This window comes from Erpetoichthys calabaricus, chromosome 1 (genome assembly GCF_900747795.2).
Source record: "Erpetoichthys calabaricus chromosome 1, fErpCal1.3, whole genome shotgun sequence".
Classification (NCBI taxonomy): Eukaryota; Metazoa; Chordata; class Cladistia; order Polypteriformes; family Polypteridae; genus Erpetoichthys; species Erpetoichthys calabaricus.
In genome coordinates this window covers 326195344-326212939 of record NC_041394.2, presented here as the reverse complement: position 1 = coordinate 326212939, position 17596 = coordinate 326195344, and the positions used below count along the sequence as shown (strand labels likewise).

At 39.2% G+C, this 17596-nt stretch overlaps 1 protein-coding gene across 1 annotated transcript in view; it reads right to left on the bottom strand.

Moving 5' to 3' along the window:
* Window positions 1–414: 414 nt before the first annotated feature.
* The window catches only part of LOC114664468 (tetraspanin-8-like), a 43111-nt gene continuing 25929 nt past the window's right edge, over window positions 415–17596 (bottom strand). Inside the window, exons 5-8 of the mRNA XM_028818580.2 lie at window positions 15276–15371; window positions 14608–14724; window positions 9790–9873; window positions 415–790 (exon numbers count right to left, since the gene is read on the bottom strand). Of these exons, the coding sequence (XP_028674413.1) occupies window positions 737–790; window positions 9790–9873; window positions 14608–14724; window positions 15276–15371 (351 nt within the window). The 3' untranslated portion in view covers window positions 415–736. The remainder of the gene's footprint in view (window positions 791–9789; window positions 9874–14607; window positions 14725–15275; window positions 15372–17596) is intronic.

Sequence of the window (17596 nt, the reverse complement as noted above, 5' to 3'; positions counted from 1 at the left end):
TCTGAGTCTCTGCCTCATGCTTCTAGAGATTGGATTTGCTACTTCCATATGTTAAGGTCTTCATTAGTCACATGGGTTTAGCAAGCTGGTTCATCCTTATTTTGAGAATTTACACTCCGACCACAAAACTTGTGTTGCTAAATGATATGCGATTGCCTTTATACTTTTGGAATGTTGGCTTCCATTTAATTATGGAGTACATGCCAGGTTAAAAACAAAAAAACCGTAATAGGTACACATGTTGGACTGTTCCCATCAGCAGGTATGGCATATTTAAAGTTGTGTGGTAAGCTAAACTGCAGCTCCCACATAAGCACACAGGCTCTCCCTGATAAGATAAAAGGCCAAAGTCAATATTTACTGTGCAGCCAGCACTATACCCCAGCAACAAACACCTGACATACTTGGAAAGGCTTATAAAAAAAACACTTTTATTGAAAGTAATAAAACATTTGGATTTGTAAGTATTGAACACACAATAAAACTTCACCTCCAGGAGGAGGAAAAAAAAAAAATTACACAAGACATTAAGATTTTATACTAAAACCAAAATAATGTATGCACGGCTTCCACCAATTAAAATTCACCGCTCATAACAGTCCACAATGCTTAGCAAATTGGAAATAATAAATGCAGTTGGTAACTTGAAAAAAAACGGTCAAATGAATGTCGTGCAGCAACACTTCATCTTGAAGTCAGTGCCTGCCCAGGCTTGAGACGAGTGGTTTCTGGAAGCTTATTTCCTGCCGATTTGGCAGTAGAGGGACATGGAGAAGGTCATTCCAAAGATCTAAGTTGGGAACAAGAGGAGAAACAAGAATTAGGACAACCTGTGTTGACATTGGCACAAACAAGCAGATTACCGGTTTCTGAAGAGATTGTGGTATGGCTGCTCGTTTGTTAAAATTTAGGAGCATTTTGAATCAAGTCCAAAAAACTAAAGCAGGAATGTACACATCATTTGCCTCCAACCAGCAGCATTCCTTAAACCACTTGCACCTTTACCTAAAGACATTATGCATTAATATAAACTTAAGTCTGAAGCTTCAGTTGTAAGACATTTGACATTACTGTTTAGCGGAATGGTCATGGTCTATATTCAGACACTTGGGAGAATCAACAAAAACTACAACAAAAAAACCAGATTAGAGTGATGATCCAGACCGGTTATACTTAAAATTACTGTACATCAGAATTATCTACAGTTTTAGTGTTTGCATTACAGGGGAAAAAAAAAAAAAAAAGTTAGACAACAGTTTTCAGAAGTTAAGGGAATAGGGATTGAGCTAGCATGTTGGGAGGAAAGTCTCCAAGTATAGTCTTTATCCCCTTTGATTTTTTTTTGCCTTTAAAATTTCATGCTTGTTCATTATTAATCAGGAAAAAAAAAGCACACACATTTTTACAATTATAGAATTTTTACTATTAAAATATTCCTTTTCCCTAACATTTGCATAAGGATGTTGGTCCAAGTCTCAATTCTTTGCTCAGCTCCCTATATTTACCTACAAATTTTATAATTTGTTCACCAGGGGCCTCACTTACAACAGTGTGTGTAGAATGCACACTAAAACATGGAGTACAGGCAAAAGGAAAGGTGCGTAGTATACAAAAAAAAAAAAAAATCCAGATGCATCAAACTGTGTACGTCAGGTTCCACACCCCTCCCCTTTATAAATCCCAATCAGCATGATATTTAATGCACGTGTACATGCCTACGTCTGCACCAGGACACCACCCAGAATTTTGCTATTTGAATATGCAAATCAATATAAATAGCCCCTTCCATTCAAAGTTTTATTAAAAAAGACAATGGCAAAGCCATGTGGAAAAATTTCAGTGAATGCGAAGTGGAGGCAAGGAAAAAACATACTATTCATTGGCTTAAGCAGTGGTATAAGCAACAAAAGGTAGTTATGGAGTGATACAGAGTGGCGGACACAGAGGCACAGTGCCTGAATTATAAAAAAATGGTCAGATTGCAAAGTCCCCATGAAAGGGCGAGTCCCCAGCCCACCATCTGTTTATTCTATTTCAGACAATATTAAAAAAAGCTGACTCCCCCCATGCTGAGGATGACTCCATGAGGGGATTGTGCTGCTGTGCCGATTACATTTGTGGGCACTGGCTGTGCACAAACCTCTGCCTTAGAAATCGCTGGGTAACCATCTGGCTGTGTGCTGACAGATGCTGATCTGGAGTCACAAATTCAATAGTGGATGCCGTAAGAGATGGCCAATGAACTAAGAAATACAAGGGCTGTACTATGCGATACTGGCCACAAATTAAATGATTAAAATTGAAATGCTGCATCCAATAACATGTTTTTTACTTTCTGCTAATTACATTCAAATGAAATTGTGTGGCTCTGAGGCTAAGGATCTGCGCTGGTATCCAGAAGGTTGCTGGTTCGAATCCCCGTCACTGCCAAAAAGAGATCCTACTCTGCTGGGCCCTTGAACAAGACCCTTAATCTGGAATTGCTCCAGGGGCGCTGTACAATGGCTGACCCTACGCTCTGACCCCAAGGAGTATGCAAAAACTAAAATTCCTAATACAAGAAATTGTACAAAGGCAAAATAAACAAAACACCACTAATGCCGTCTGATTTGGCTGATATGGTGGGTCAGGTTCATCATATTGCATCTCTTTAGGCACAGGTAAGCCACGATTGTGTGCCACATTATGCAGCATGTTACTACGATGCACTTTCTGTGCACTATAGAGCAGCACAGTAAGAGTGTGGAAATGCTTTCTATTTAATAAAACACAAGTAATACAATTCTATTTAATACAATATATGATGTGAACTTTTCAACTCATAACAAAGGTCATATTTTAGACTTCGTTTGATGCTCTGGCATTGTAAACCCACAATCTTATTCCTACTGAATTACCCATCTCGGATCAAAAAACGATTACATGTCAGGTTACCTCTCAGTAAAATAAAGGTTCAGCGTGCAATTTTGTAATTTCAAGCATGTAAACCCAGAGAGCCTTATTAGTTTATTGCAATTACAACCAGTTTCTCCTCCTGCTACCACACCATCAAAACTATTAGGCCATTACAATGCTGCTCTGTCTTCTGCCTTAGATGCACTAGCTCCCTTAAAAACATGGATGGTTTTATTTATTCACACTACTCCTTGGTTCACATCTTAACTGTCAGCTCAACGCCATGGGCCAATGGTTGGAGCGGCTAGCCAAGAGAGGCTTTGTTGTACATAAGGAAATTATTCATACATGTTATAAATACAAAAATGCTGTGTTGCCAAAACTGTATGCTACTCTAACATCATCAATATGGGATGGAAAATACTAGAGCCCCCAAGGTGAATAGGCTTATTATACCACCAGAAAATGTTCTCCATAACCTCACTGTTAAGCACTTCTGTACTCAAAAATCGAAAGAAAAATCCACCAGCAACTTGCTTCTTCCATCTTTGGTAAGGGAATATGGGTGATAGTGGAAAGTGTGTCATTTTGTTCAATCACCATATTCTCAAAGTTCAGTTTACCAACTAAAAATGATCTCAGAGCTTATAACAAAATCTAATTCCACTTACCAATTGAATCCAGTACCAACAAGCCTTGTTCAGTTCCGTTTGTCACACATTCTCTCCCCCCCAATCCCAGATTACTTATATAGTTAACTCTTCCTTTACTACTGGCACTGTCCCCCTCTCATTAACGGCCTCAATTACTGTAATTCTGAAAAAACCTGGCTTAGACCCTAATATCCTTAACCAGTAATGGCAGACTGCACGATAATGTGCAGTGAATACACTTGACTTGAGCATTCCTATTTTTCATATGCTCTGTACGTTTAGCATTTGTTTGCTCAGAGGTGGATACATTTGCTGCTTCCTGAGCAGCTCTTTTCTCCAACCTAACGGCCCGCTTCTCTTCTTTCATCTGTATCTGTTCACATTAAAACCGATTAAGTTAATGTTGCAATTACTTAGTACGTTTCCTTAATTTTTCACTTAAGATGGCACTTAAATCATTCGAGGCAGAAGACTTAAGATATGAAGAGGTAGGTGGGAAGTGACTGCGAAGGTGGTAAGGAATGAGAATGGCACCTGTACACATGTGCCACATGGCCGCCCTGCTGGCAGCTACCGAGAGTTGATTCTACAATAAAATAAAAATGAGGAATAACCTTGGAGGTCAATCACCACCCGAAAGCGGATAGTAGATGTCAAAAGTATGTGTACCAAATTTCAGGTCAATAGATCAAGCGGTTTGCAAGCTACAGGCAATTTAAAATCCTGGACAGCCACGGTAGCATATAAGATGATAATTATCAGCCTATTTCAAAAATTCTTGAAGATAGTTGCCTCTCAACTTCAGTCCCTTCTTTCAAATAAAAACTTTCTGAACAATTTCAATCTGGTTTTCGTCCTAAACAGCACAGAAAATGCCCTGGTCAAAATTACAAATGAGCTTCTCTGGGCAGCTGACGTGGGACTCATAGTTTCTTGTATTTCTCGACCTCAGCTCCCCATTTGACACTATACCTCATCAGATGCTTTTGAAATGACTAGCTAGTTTTGGAGTCTGTGGCCTTGTCCTCCAATGGTTTTCTTCCTACCTTACAGATTGAAAGCCCTTTACTTGAACAAACTGCTTCCTATCTGAGAATGCAGTCGTTACTCCGGGGAGTTCCACAGGGTTCTGTTTAAGGGCCACTTTTTTTTGCCCTCCATCTACATCTTTCAAATAGACAAAATCTTTCGACATCATGGCATTAAAAATTTCACTGTTATGTTGAATACACACAGCTTTATCTATCCACTATATCCACCTCCATTTTCCCTCCAAATACTCTTTACAGCATGTCTCCAAGACAAAGTCATGGATGACTCACAATTTTCTCCCATTAAATAGCAGTAAAGTGGAGGTGCTCCTCATTGCTTCTAAATCTACACTCACTAAGGTCAACCATTCCTCCATTAACACAAACATTCTAAACAGTACCCTCTCGCTTTTTCTTCCCATAGAAGTAATGTTTCTCGGGCTGCCTTCTTCCATCTCTGAAACTTTGTAGACTTCGTCCGGTTCTTACACAACGCAGTACTGAAGCATTGGTTAACGCCTTAGTCACTTCACGTATAGAGGACTGTAATGCTATTCTATCTGGCATCCCTAAAAACTTATCGATTGCTTATAACATTCAAAATTCTGCTGCTAGAATAATTACCAGATCTAAATCCACTAAACATATTACACCTAATCTCCCCCAACTTCACCGACTCCCTGTTTACTACCAAATACAATACAAAATACTGCTCTTAACATGTAAGGCTCTCCACAATCTTGCACTTGCCTACCTCACTGATCTCTTACAGACTTGAACTTCCTCTCATTGCCTCAAATCCTCATCTGCAGCTCTACTTTGTGTCACACATCAAACTCTGTTCTATAGAAGCGCGAGTGTTCTCTCATAGTGCCCCTCAACTCTGGGATTCTCTTCCCTCTCATATCCATCCACTACATTCTACAACACAATTTAAAACTGCCTTCAAAACATCTCTTTTCAAACTGGCATACCAATTATGAGTTTACCACTGTTATAGTCATTTTGTTACTACCTCTGTACCTTATTGCTATTTGATTTTATGGTCCCATGTGTTTTTATATCTTTATTAGTGTTTAATTTCATTGTAAGGGGACCTTGAGTGTTGAGAAAGGCACCTATTAAAATGAATTACATAAGCAAATTCGTTCTCTGAAGGTGCCTTTACAGTGTAGTGTGTGTGGAGCACCACAGTGTCTTGATTCTCTGCTCTTTACATGACTCTTTGAGGGGACATCTTTAAAAGGACTGCTTGCCTTTTGCCTCACTAAGTGGATAAAAAGAACATGCAGCAGTGCAGATCTGCCATTTTTATAGGCTCTCCTGCTACAGATGTAATGCCAGCTTATTCTTTTGGCGATACAACTTGTCCAGCGCCACTGCAATAGCAATTTGTGCGCAATTGACCACTGATTACATTTGAAAAACTGGACATTGCTGTGAACTGTGCTTTTATGTTTGCCAGTTCAACCACAGTGTAAGAGAATCTTGCATAAACAAACACATTACCATCCTATACAGCTGGCATGGCATGATGTTTGTGAAATACCTGATTGGTCAGCAAGTTAACATTGAAAAGCTCCTGTGGGTAAAAACCCGAGAGTGGACTGAATTTGCAAAGGAGCAGGTAGAGCAGAATTCCTCAAAGTCTTCCTTTGTAAAGCCAGCACCAAGAGGATGGCTATTGGAAAACTAAAATCGACTTAGAAGACCGTCATCTATAAATGCGCACTCTTCCATTACTTCTAAAAATGCTTATGTGAATTTCCCATCGGATTAATAAAGTATCTATCTAAAGTAGCTATAGTAGTTGGAATAGTCTGGCCATTCTGTGCACCATTATATTGTTACAGAATGATTACAGTCAAATGAATTAAATCTTTATTAAATACACTAAAACTACTTGTATATCATTAAAGACCTGCGGTGGGTTGGCACCCTGCCCGGGATTGGTTCCTGCCTTGTGCCCCGTGTTGGCTGGGATTGGCTCCAGCAGACCCCCCGTGACCCTGTGTTCGGATTCAGCGGGTTGGAAAATGGAGGGATGGATCATTAAAAAGACTGTCATGGATGGGAATATGAAAAAGGGAAGGGACATAAATGGTGGCATAGCTTTGACGCTGGGTGCCACCAGTTTGCAAAAACCAAGCAGCAACATGCGTATGCAAGGATGAGTGCTACCGTGAAAATGTGTGTGGCTTTACGTCAAGTTTTTTTTTTTATATACATCTCTAAGTGTGCGTGGAATCGGACATATGCGACATTTTTGTGCGTACTTAACGTTTATATGCGAGGGCCTAGATTTGGTTTGTCTACAGGTGGTCAACAATCTATTCATCTTAGCTTTTTGCCCTCAGCCTCTTCCTGCATCTTTAAACCATGGAACAGAGTGCAGATCTCTTTTTCATGTAAAGCCTTACTTTTTGGTTAGGTTTAAGTAACCTTTATGGGCGGGCCAAGGCAGCAGTAGAACATTTAAAAGTGGAGTTTCATTCTGAAATTATGCCTCCATGTGCCTGGTGTTTATAAAGCAGACAAACTCAGGTTGTCAACTGGGCCGGTACACCTTTTTGTGGTGCCAATGGCATACAGTTGCATTTACTAAAGTTTGCTAGAGCAAGTTCTTTCAGGTCATTGCCCGTTTGGTTTTTGCGGTTGTACTCCAGTAGGTCTGATTTTAGTCTTAAGAATGTCATAGCAGCTTGATTAATGGTGCCCTTCTAACTCAAAACAGCACCTGTCTTATGTTTTTCAACCTAGATGTGCTCTGCATTTACCATACAAGGGCCTCCCTGGCACAAGCATCCAGCAAAGGTCTGTTAACTACTTTGGAATTTCACTTCATTTTGGGGAAGGAATTCAAGATCACACAATTCCACATTTTATTTGTTCAAGGATAACGGAAAAACGCAAGAATATCCACTCTACAGTAGCAGCCTGCATGGTGTCCAGTTTGGCCACAAAATATCAACTTGACTTTTTAAACAGATTACTGAAAGCAAGAAGTATGGTCACACCAGTGGTATGTCTCATTTTGTAGGAACATCTGAGTACTGGGGTGTTTTCTGAACAAAGACTTTTAGTGAAGCAGTAATTAGTTGTATGAAATTAAATGTGAAAAACTGGCTGTGCAAAAATTTGGATCCCCTTGTAATTTTGCCGATATGAATGCATGTAATTGCTCAATACCGATTACTTGCAACACCAAATTGGTTGGATTAGCTCATTAAGCCTTGAACTTCATAGACAGGTGTGTCCAATCACGAGAAAAGATATTTAAGGTGGTCAATTGCAAGTTGTGCTTCCCTTTGACTCTCCTCTGAAGAGTGACAGCATGGGATCCTCAAAGCAACTCAAAGGAACTGAAAAGAGATTGTTGAATATCATGGTTTAGGGGAAGGCTACAAAAAGCTCTCAGAGGTTTAAACTGTCAGTTTCAACTGTAAGGAATGTAATCAGGAAATGGAAGGCCACAGGCACAGTTGCTGTTAAACCCAGCAGGTCTGGCAGGCCAAGTAAAATACAGGAGCGGCACATGCGCAGGATTGTGAGAATGGTTAGACAACCCACAGATCACCTCCAAAGACCTGCAAGAACATCTTGCTGGAGATGGTGTATCTGTACATCGTTCTACAATTCAGCACAATTTGCACAAACATCATCTGTATGGCAGGGTGATGAGGAAGAAGCCCTTTCTGCACTCACACCACAGAGTCGCTTGTTGTATGCAAATGCTCATTTAGACAAGCCAGATTCATTTTTGGAACAAAGTGCTTTGGACTGATGGAGACAAAAATTGAGTTATCTGGTCATAACAAAAAGCTTTGCATGGCGGAAGAAGAACACCGCATTCCAAGAAAAACATCTGCTACCTACTGTCAAATTTGGTGGAGGTTCCATCATGCTGTGGGGCTAGTTCAGGGACTGGGGCCCTTGTTAAAGTCGAGGGTTGGATGAATTCAGCCCAATATCACAAATTCTTCAGGATAATGTTCAAGCATCAGTCACAAAGTTGAAGTTACGCAGGTGTTGGATATTCCAACAAGACAATGACCCAAAACACAGTTTGAAATCTACAAAGGCATTCATGCGGAGGGAGAAGTACAATGTTCTGGAATGGCCGTCAGTCTCCTAACTTGAATATCATCGAAAATCTATGGGATGATTTGAAGCAGGCTGTCCATGCTCGGCAGCCATCAAATTTAACTGGAGAGATTTTGTATGGAAGAATGGTCAAAAATACCTCCACCCAGAATCCAGACACTCAAAGGCTATAGGAGGCGTCTAGAGGCTGTTATATTTGCAAAAGGAGGCTCAACTAAGTATTGATGTAATATCTCTGTTGGGGTGCCCAAATTTATGCACCCGTCTAATTTTGTTATGATGCATATTTCATATTTTCTGTTAATCCAATAAACTTAATGTCACTGCTGAAATACTACTGTTTCCATAAGGATGGCATATATTAAAAGGAAGTTGCTATTTTGAAAGCTCAGCCAATGATAAACAAAAATCAAAAGAATTAAGAATTTGTATTCACTTTGTATTACTGGGCATCATGAAGAACTAAGACTGTACCACTCAAGGGTAGTCTTTTATATTACTCAGTACTTCACAGACCATTTCCTGGGAAGTGTATACAGAATGCAAAAGAAGAGACTTGATGTCTCGTGTGCTACACAAAGGACTCTTTAGGGTGCTAGGAATCATCCTGTGCTAAAGAACGTGAGGAAGACAATTTGAGAGTACAGCAAGTTCTGCTACAGTCTGCCATCTTGGACAAAAAGAGGAGGACTGGTACTTTAAGGGAGAAGGGTGGGCAGGTATACTATTTCTCTAAACAAAACATGGAACTACAGGATTTTCAAAAATGAACATACATTCTAAATAAGGCATGTTGTGTAATCAACACAGTCCTTAAAGTTCTTGATTTGTTTCCAGATACACAGCACCACCATTATGTAAAAAAATGCATAGAAGCCAGACTAAAATGAAGTGCCTTAAAAAGACTGCACCACCAGTTATGAATGGAGGTTAGACTTTTCAGTTTGGGGAGACTAGTCAGCATCATTCCCAGAGACCGGAAGAACATCACATAGGCAAAATTATTTTTGCCACTTCTCAGATTAGAAGGAAAGTTTATCGTATGCCTTAGATGTCAAGAGAGCAAATCCCCAGCCAACAAAATTAATCAATCCGGGCATTCCTACCATGAGGATGGCCAGTCCAAAAGCAACACCCAAGACGATTATCATGTTGTTCTGCGTTTGTTGAATGATGTAGTCTCCACAGCTCTGTCAAAGGAAAGTAAAACGGAACAGGTCAATTCATCATTCTGTGATGTGTCTTTCAAAACAAAGATCTCAGATTAGATAAAATGAAACTAATCTTTGTTGCAGAATCAGCAATCCAAAGGAAACAAGATAACACAGGATATTACAAAACCATGGGCAAACAGTTTGCCAGCAGAAATAAACTTGTGAAAAAGATGGACTGGAGTAACTATTCTAGAAAGAAAAAAGTGTTCACAACTTTACAGCTGTTAATTCTACAGACTGATTAAACACTCTTCCAAAAATTAAAAAAAGTGAGCACACACACCCCAATTTAACACCCACAAGATTGTTTTTGAACATGTCAGCCAGCCAAAGCTTAAGTCAGGACATTGGGATTTCAATTTGTCTCTGCACATTCAAAACTTGTTTTATATACTGTATAATATCACTATCACTTTCTAGCTAACATACAGTATGTAATGTATATTAAATGTCAGTTACTTTGAATTGTATAATGTACAGTTCTGTAATGACAAACAGTTGCATCAAAGTACCATTAAATGCTAAAGTTTGATTGCTCAGTTTCAATGTGGTAAGCATCTTACAAATTCTGCCAATATGTAGACCTCTATTATACATGTCCAGATCATCCAAATTTACTAATATAGCATTCATAAAAAGGTGAAAAATAAAGCATCTGGGCATTTACTTTCCATCTGCTGTGCTTCTGGTTAATTTTGTCCTCCATCACCCATCTTGGTTTCCTACTCAGTGCAATTTAATATCTTCCAGCTCCACACTCTCGGCTTCTTCCCTCTTACATTTAAACTCTACAAATACAGCTCTCTAATCTCTTATGCTCTCAAGACTTAGTACCATATAGAGATACACATGTCCCTGTCCCACTTGGCACTGCCACCTTCACAAGGAGGGATTTAAGTTTAATTCTCCTTGTGCATACCTGGGTCTGAAGGCATTAGGTGACTAACATGGGGCTCTCATCTTACACTCTCCACATTCATAAATTTCCTATCCCCTTCAAATCTTTTTCTTCCTTCAGCTCAGTCCCACAGACATGTGGTATACCGTAGTCTTCCTCCAACAGTCCTCACTGACATTTCTACTGTCCACTCTATTTTTACCATCAACCCTCTCTCTGCTCCCTTGTCATCGTAGAATTAAGGTTCACTCTCTGGTTTCCAAAAATTTCCCCCTCAACACGTTTGGTTTACTTTTATACTACACCTGTCCTGCAAATAGTTTGCCATAGGACTTACCCCTATGGCCTCCTGTAACCTGTTCGAAACATTCCTAGCACCTTGGTTCCCATGTTTTGAGACTGTCATCCCGTCTCTTCCTTCTGGTTTTTGGTTTACAACTAAGATTTGAATCTTTTTCTGTTACAAGCTCATAGGGTCTCTCCTCTTACATTTATTAGTGTTGTCAGTTTCTACAATACAGCCTAAACTCTTATTGGCCACGCACCAAAAGGACTTATTAGTAGTCACCCTATTCTCTTTTCCCCAAATTATAGAAATCCTACTTTAACAAATTCATTTTAATATTCTGTGGCCATATCAACATGTCATTCAGTGCTATGGATAGCAAGTGGTCAGCCAAACTCAGTTATTGGAGTGTTTGGTCTGTTCAATTTCTCTTTTCCTATTCACAGGACTGATGAGTGCACTTTGGCAATTTATTAGAAAAATGGGAATTGGAATATATGCATATACATAGAAAACCATATGCCTATCACACATCTTCCGAACCTATAGGAATGCCACTCCTAATACACCGACATGAAGTATGTATGTATTAAGCTGAATTTACATTCCCCACACTGTGCATTTGCCCTCGAGCGACTGGTCATACAAGTCCTGTCTGGATATTCAGTTTCACTGCAGTGAATTCAGACACTGGTTATGGTTACATAGGTGAAGATATGTTCAAAAGGTCTTGATAGAAATGATTTGGTATTTAATGGATTGTGTGGGTTTAAGGTAGACAAGCTACCACTGAACCAAATCACTAAGCCCTCAACTGACCAGTTGGTGAGGTATGCCAATCTAAAGCATGTTCCTCCCGGGAGGTTCTATAAGCAATGGCTTTATCTCAACAGTCTAACTTACCAATGACTGAACTTTAGCAACCAGCATGCCTAATTCTACAGAACAGGAGGAATTTGGTAGTGTCCATTTTCCCCTTCAATTTGTATTTCACCTTCCTACTCCAAGTTGACACCTCATAAATGTTCTGAACCCTCCTCAGACTGATGCACCTTATTTTTTTAGATTTTTAAGCCATTTATAGATTTAAAATAGAAAGATGGGTGTTGTGATAAAACATCAGGCAGATGAAGGGCCCGGATGTGAGCTGCAGCTCAGTTTTAAAGTGATCTCACAGAGGACCTAGCTATACCCAAACACAAATTAGTCTCAAAGCAAAGAGGGTATAAAAATCACTTTTATACACAATCATTTAGCTTTGACATTTCGGATGGTCCAAATGCAAAGCGATAGATTTTAATAGGAGCCTGGAACATGACACTGTAACAATGTCATTGACAGAGCGGTTGACCCCAATACATGTCGTATAGGGTCAGATGTCCCAACTAGATGGCAGCCTCAGGGCACACTGGAGGGACTGCACACAAGGAGAAGCCTTGGGACTGTCCAAAGAAATCAAAGGCCACTTGACTCATTTCCACCAAGAAATTCTTATAGACCAGGAGTTGAAAAAAGTTAAATAATTTAAAAAGAACTTTTACCTCCTGGTCCTTCCCTTATCTCACATTTTTTTTCCCCACAAAATTCTGTATGAACTCAGATACTTCCATTTTAAACCTGTGTAAATGCATCTCGGAAGAATTTTCGTTGGCGAGCTAATGGACTTTGACATTTGCACCTCATTATTAACTGATTGCTTTCTTAACCTGACAACAATTCAAACTTAAATGCAGCTGTTTAACACTGAAAATAGGCAATTTAAAATTCTGAATTGTAATAAGCAAGTTAACTAAAACTAAGCCTAGAGTAGCTCCTTCCTATAAACAACATCACGCTGCACAAGTCAAAACCAGTCAGGAGTGCAGAACAGAGGGGAAAAAAAAAATACATAAAGTATGAAGCAGCAGCCCATCTTGCAGGGGTGTCTAGAAATCTAAATTTGTCTAACTTCCAGTAAGCTAGCTAATGTTACATAAATAGCCACAATGCTAAAAATACCGTCTTAGAGTAACAATGGAGTAGCATTGTGTGAAACAGTCAATATTAAAACTGATAAACAGATACTATCTAATGTTACAATATCTTTCACATGGTTGAGGATTATTTGCATCATTTAGACCTCAAAACCACTACACGTTAAAGGCTGCCAACGTTAATACTCTGAGCACTTCATTTACCAACGGAGGACATTTTTGTAAATTCTACCAACACAGGCCCTGCTCGCTGACCGTTTAGTTACTAAACTGAACAAAAGCACATTGCAAGCAGTTTTGACATTCAAAAATAGCTATTCTTAGATTATCTTCAGCTGTTGGTTTTTTTTTTTTTTATTTGTAGCTAAAATTAACTAAAATCAGCAATACCTTATTATCTGTGCTGATGGCAAGAACAAAATAAAATTAGATAAGTGTATCACCCAAACTTCTGATTTTTTTTTTTAATATCTAAATATTTAGCTTCATTTTGACCCAGTACTTAATGTAGTAAGTTTATTAAACACATGTAGTAGTAATGTTGTATCACGTCACAATCAATACTGTTGGCTATATCCAGTAATGAGTAACAGCACACCGATGGCCTAATTATGGTCCAGGGTTTCATTTATAAAGGAAACAAAATCAAAATCTATGATGTGTATACCTTTATTTATAACATATTTAACCCCCCCCCCCCCCCCAAAAAAAAAAAACAAAAAACACACACGAGTAAATCCCTAAATAAATCATCAATAGTATCTGCTAAATGGCAAGCAGAAACACCACCTTTGTCAATTACAATATAGGTAACCCATTGTCTAAACCATGTACAAAGCCATTGTTGAGCTATTACATGTACACACTATGCAAACTGACAGTGTGAAGGGCTTGTCCCAAAGCCATAAATAACCGACATTAAAATGTACCATAGCACGCCCCACTGAAGTACCGTCACTTGTGATTTGCAAGTTCTGAGACCAAACAAAGACTTTAAAAAGGTCTTGAAACACAGCAGTAAAAGGATTGAAAGATGCACTTTAGGTAGGCCATATTTTGACAGACATCAGGGCCTCCTGTATCTTTTAATAAGAAAAAAAAATTATTCAGGAACTGCTGCACAGCAATAACTGAATTGAATGTGCTATAGAAAGGCCTTACTCTAAAGTATAATGGTACTGTATAATTTTAAGAACAAACAACGCCTATTAGGCTCTTGTAATAGTCAATTACTGCCAAGTAACATGTGCTATAGGTGCCTCTATTCTCTGTTTTAAGATGGATAAATCGCTCAGATTTCATTCCAGACAAGTATTTGCCTAATTGATGCCTAAATTCTAAAAGTGTGGAAAATATTCAGGAGTATAAATGTTAGCATTCAATTCAAGGCACATAAAATCCAATTGCCAAGTACCACTGATAAGATTGACTCAATGCGACAACAAGCAGCTCCTTGTGCAGTCCCATAGTACCATGGTGTACACATGACAACACTACTAGTAAGTAAGCAGGTATCCAAGATTTTACTTAAGAGGAGAAAATGTTAAACTTACCAGTTTATAAACGCTGGGTGAACCCGATGTACAGTTGTTAGGCGCTTGGCACTTACAAGAATCAGGAACGGCGTTTCCCCAGTCACTAGCACCATTGACAATTCCACAGCACTTTACCTTGAAGAAAAAGAAAAAACAGATAAAACCATATGGATAACCATTCCTACCTTTATACACCATATGAGGGTGAACAATGCCAAAACAAGGGCACCAATAGGTGGAGGAGTTTAATGTGGTATGTAAGGATTCTAATGCACTGAAAAATTAAACAGCAATTCTAGACAGTAATAGGAACACTTTAAACGGCTGTATACACTCACAAAATTATATTTATTTGACTGCTGTATTTATCCAAGGCTAGTTCAACATATAATCAGAGCTGTTCACATATTTACTGCTGGAGCGCAAGCAGGATAAGAGACCTCCTCAGGGTCATACAGAGTCACGGCAAGAAATGAACTGGCAACATTAAGAGTTAAACTCCAACACCATAGGCACCTTCAGGAATAACCGGAGCACACTGCCGTGGTTCTGTCTGTCCATAATTTCTCAGACATGTATCTACACATTAATGGCTTTGTTTAGTTCACCCTATAAATCAATTTATTTAGATATTACAGTTTTGGTTGCAAGACATTTTATAAAATGGAAGTACAAGTCAACCGTACCTCGCTTTGTAAGCTGTTCATAGCATTCTGGAATTCCTGTGGCTGGCTGGTTATTGGAACATAGGTCTGCAATGCTTGCTTCATACCATCTTCAACCTGAGGAGAAAAAAAAAATGCTTCAGATAAAACAAGAGGTAGAAGAGTAAAGAGAAAATGATTGCTTCTCTGACTTTCAATGATTAGCCTTCACCATTTAGTATCACTTGCTCGATTTAGTAGCCAATTGTGCCATTATGTCAGAGGTAGGTGTTGCACAGTCATCACCCTTCAGTGCATGTCACCCGTCCCCAAACAAAAACATTATTAATGGTATCGGGCTTAATTAAGCCTAGGTCTTAAAAATGAGTTGTGTTTATCCAAGTTGAAGTTATTCCTTGACAAAACATGGTTTAAAGGTGCATCTCAATAAATCAGAATATCAAAGTTATTTTCAGCAATTCAGTTCAAAAAGTGAAATTCCTATTATATAGAGTCATTACACACAGTGATAGATCTGAAGCATTTATTTCTTTTCATTTTGCTGATTATGGCCTACAGGTAATGAAAACTCAAAATTCAGTATCTCAGAAAAAGTTAGAATATTACCAATAAAAAATAATTTAATACAGAAATGTTGGCCCACTGTAAAGTATGTCCATGTACTCACTCAATATTTGGTTGGGGCTTCTTTTGCCTGAATTACTGCACCAATGCAGGATGGCATGGAGGTGATCAGCCTGTGGCAATGCTGAGGTGTTATGGAAGCCCAGGATGCTTTGATAGCGGCTTTCAGCTCGTCTGCATTGTTGAGTGTGATGTTTCTCATCTTCCTCTTGATGATACAAAATGGGGTTTAAGTCAGGCGAGTTTGCTGGCCAATCAACCACAGTGATGCCATCACTGGTCATCAGGTCATTAAACCAGGTATTAGTACTTTTGGCAGTGTGGGCAGGTGACACGTCCAGCTGGAAAATTAAATCAGCATCTCCATAAAGCTTGTCAGCAGAGGGAAGCAAGAAAGTGCTCTAAAATTTCCTGGTAGACGGCTGCGCTGACTTTGGACTTTATAAAACAGTGGACCAACATCAGACGATGACATGGCTCCCCAAATCATCACTGACCGGAAAAGTCACACTGGACCCTCAAGAAACTTAGATTCTGTGCCTCTCCACTCTTCCTCCAGAGTCTGGGACCTTGATTTCCAAATGAAATGCAAAAAATATAACTTTCATCTGAAGAGAGGACTTGACCACTGAGCAACAGTCCAGTCAGTTTTCTTGTTAGCCCAGTTAAGACTCCGACGCTGTGTCAAGCCACTCCAGAACCAGAGACAAGGAATGCTGCGACAGTTGTAGCCCATGTCCCGGATTCACATGTCTGTGTGTGGAGGCTCTTGAAGCACCGACTCCATCCGCAGTCCACTCCTTGTGAATCTCCCCCAAATTCAACAGGTTGTGTGTCACAATCCTCTCAAGCCTGTGGCTATCCCTGTTGCTTGTGCACCTCTTTCTGGTATATTTTTTCCTTCCTCTCAAATTTCCATTAATATGCTTGGATACAACACTCTGAACAGCCAGCTTCTTTAGCAATGACCTTTTGTGGCTTCTCTTCCTTGTGGAGGGTGTCAATGACTGAATTGTGGACAACTGTCAAGTCAGCAGTCTTCCCCATGATTGCGTGGCCTACTAAACCAGACTGAAAGACCATTTAAAGGCTCAGGACACCTTTGCTGGTGTTTTGGGTTAATTAGCCGAGTGGAGTGAGTGGGACACCAGGAGTCTACTATATTGAACTTTTTCATAATATTCTAATTTTCTGAGATACTGAATTTTGAGTTTTCATTACCTGTAGGCCATAATCAGCAAAATGAAAACACTTGAAATATATCACTCTGCGTGTAATAAATCTATGTATGAGTTTCATTTTTTGAATTGAATTACTGACAAACTTTGATATTCTAATTTATCGAGATGCACCTGTATACAGATACACACACACTTGACACAAAAGTTTTTCAAAGTCCAGCCATTTTTATAATTTAAAAATCTTGTCTACAGTGGCATTTTACAATGAGGACAAGGGGGTGTGAAGCACCACTAGAAAATAAAAGCCTAACTTGCTGAATACGCCCACATAGTTTCGATAAAGGAACACGTCTCAATCCTGCACTGGAAGAATGGCAACAAGAGGTCTGAAAAATAATTTTAATCTCATATTCCCGGTACTATTTTTTGAGGCAAGGATGTTTTCTCTATACTCTTCTAAAAATTTCATACACAAATATGGAAATAAACCAATGACAAAGAGTTTACTCCAATTTTGAAATGGGTCTAGCTGCAGAC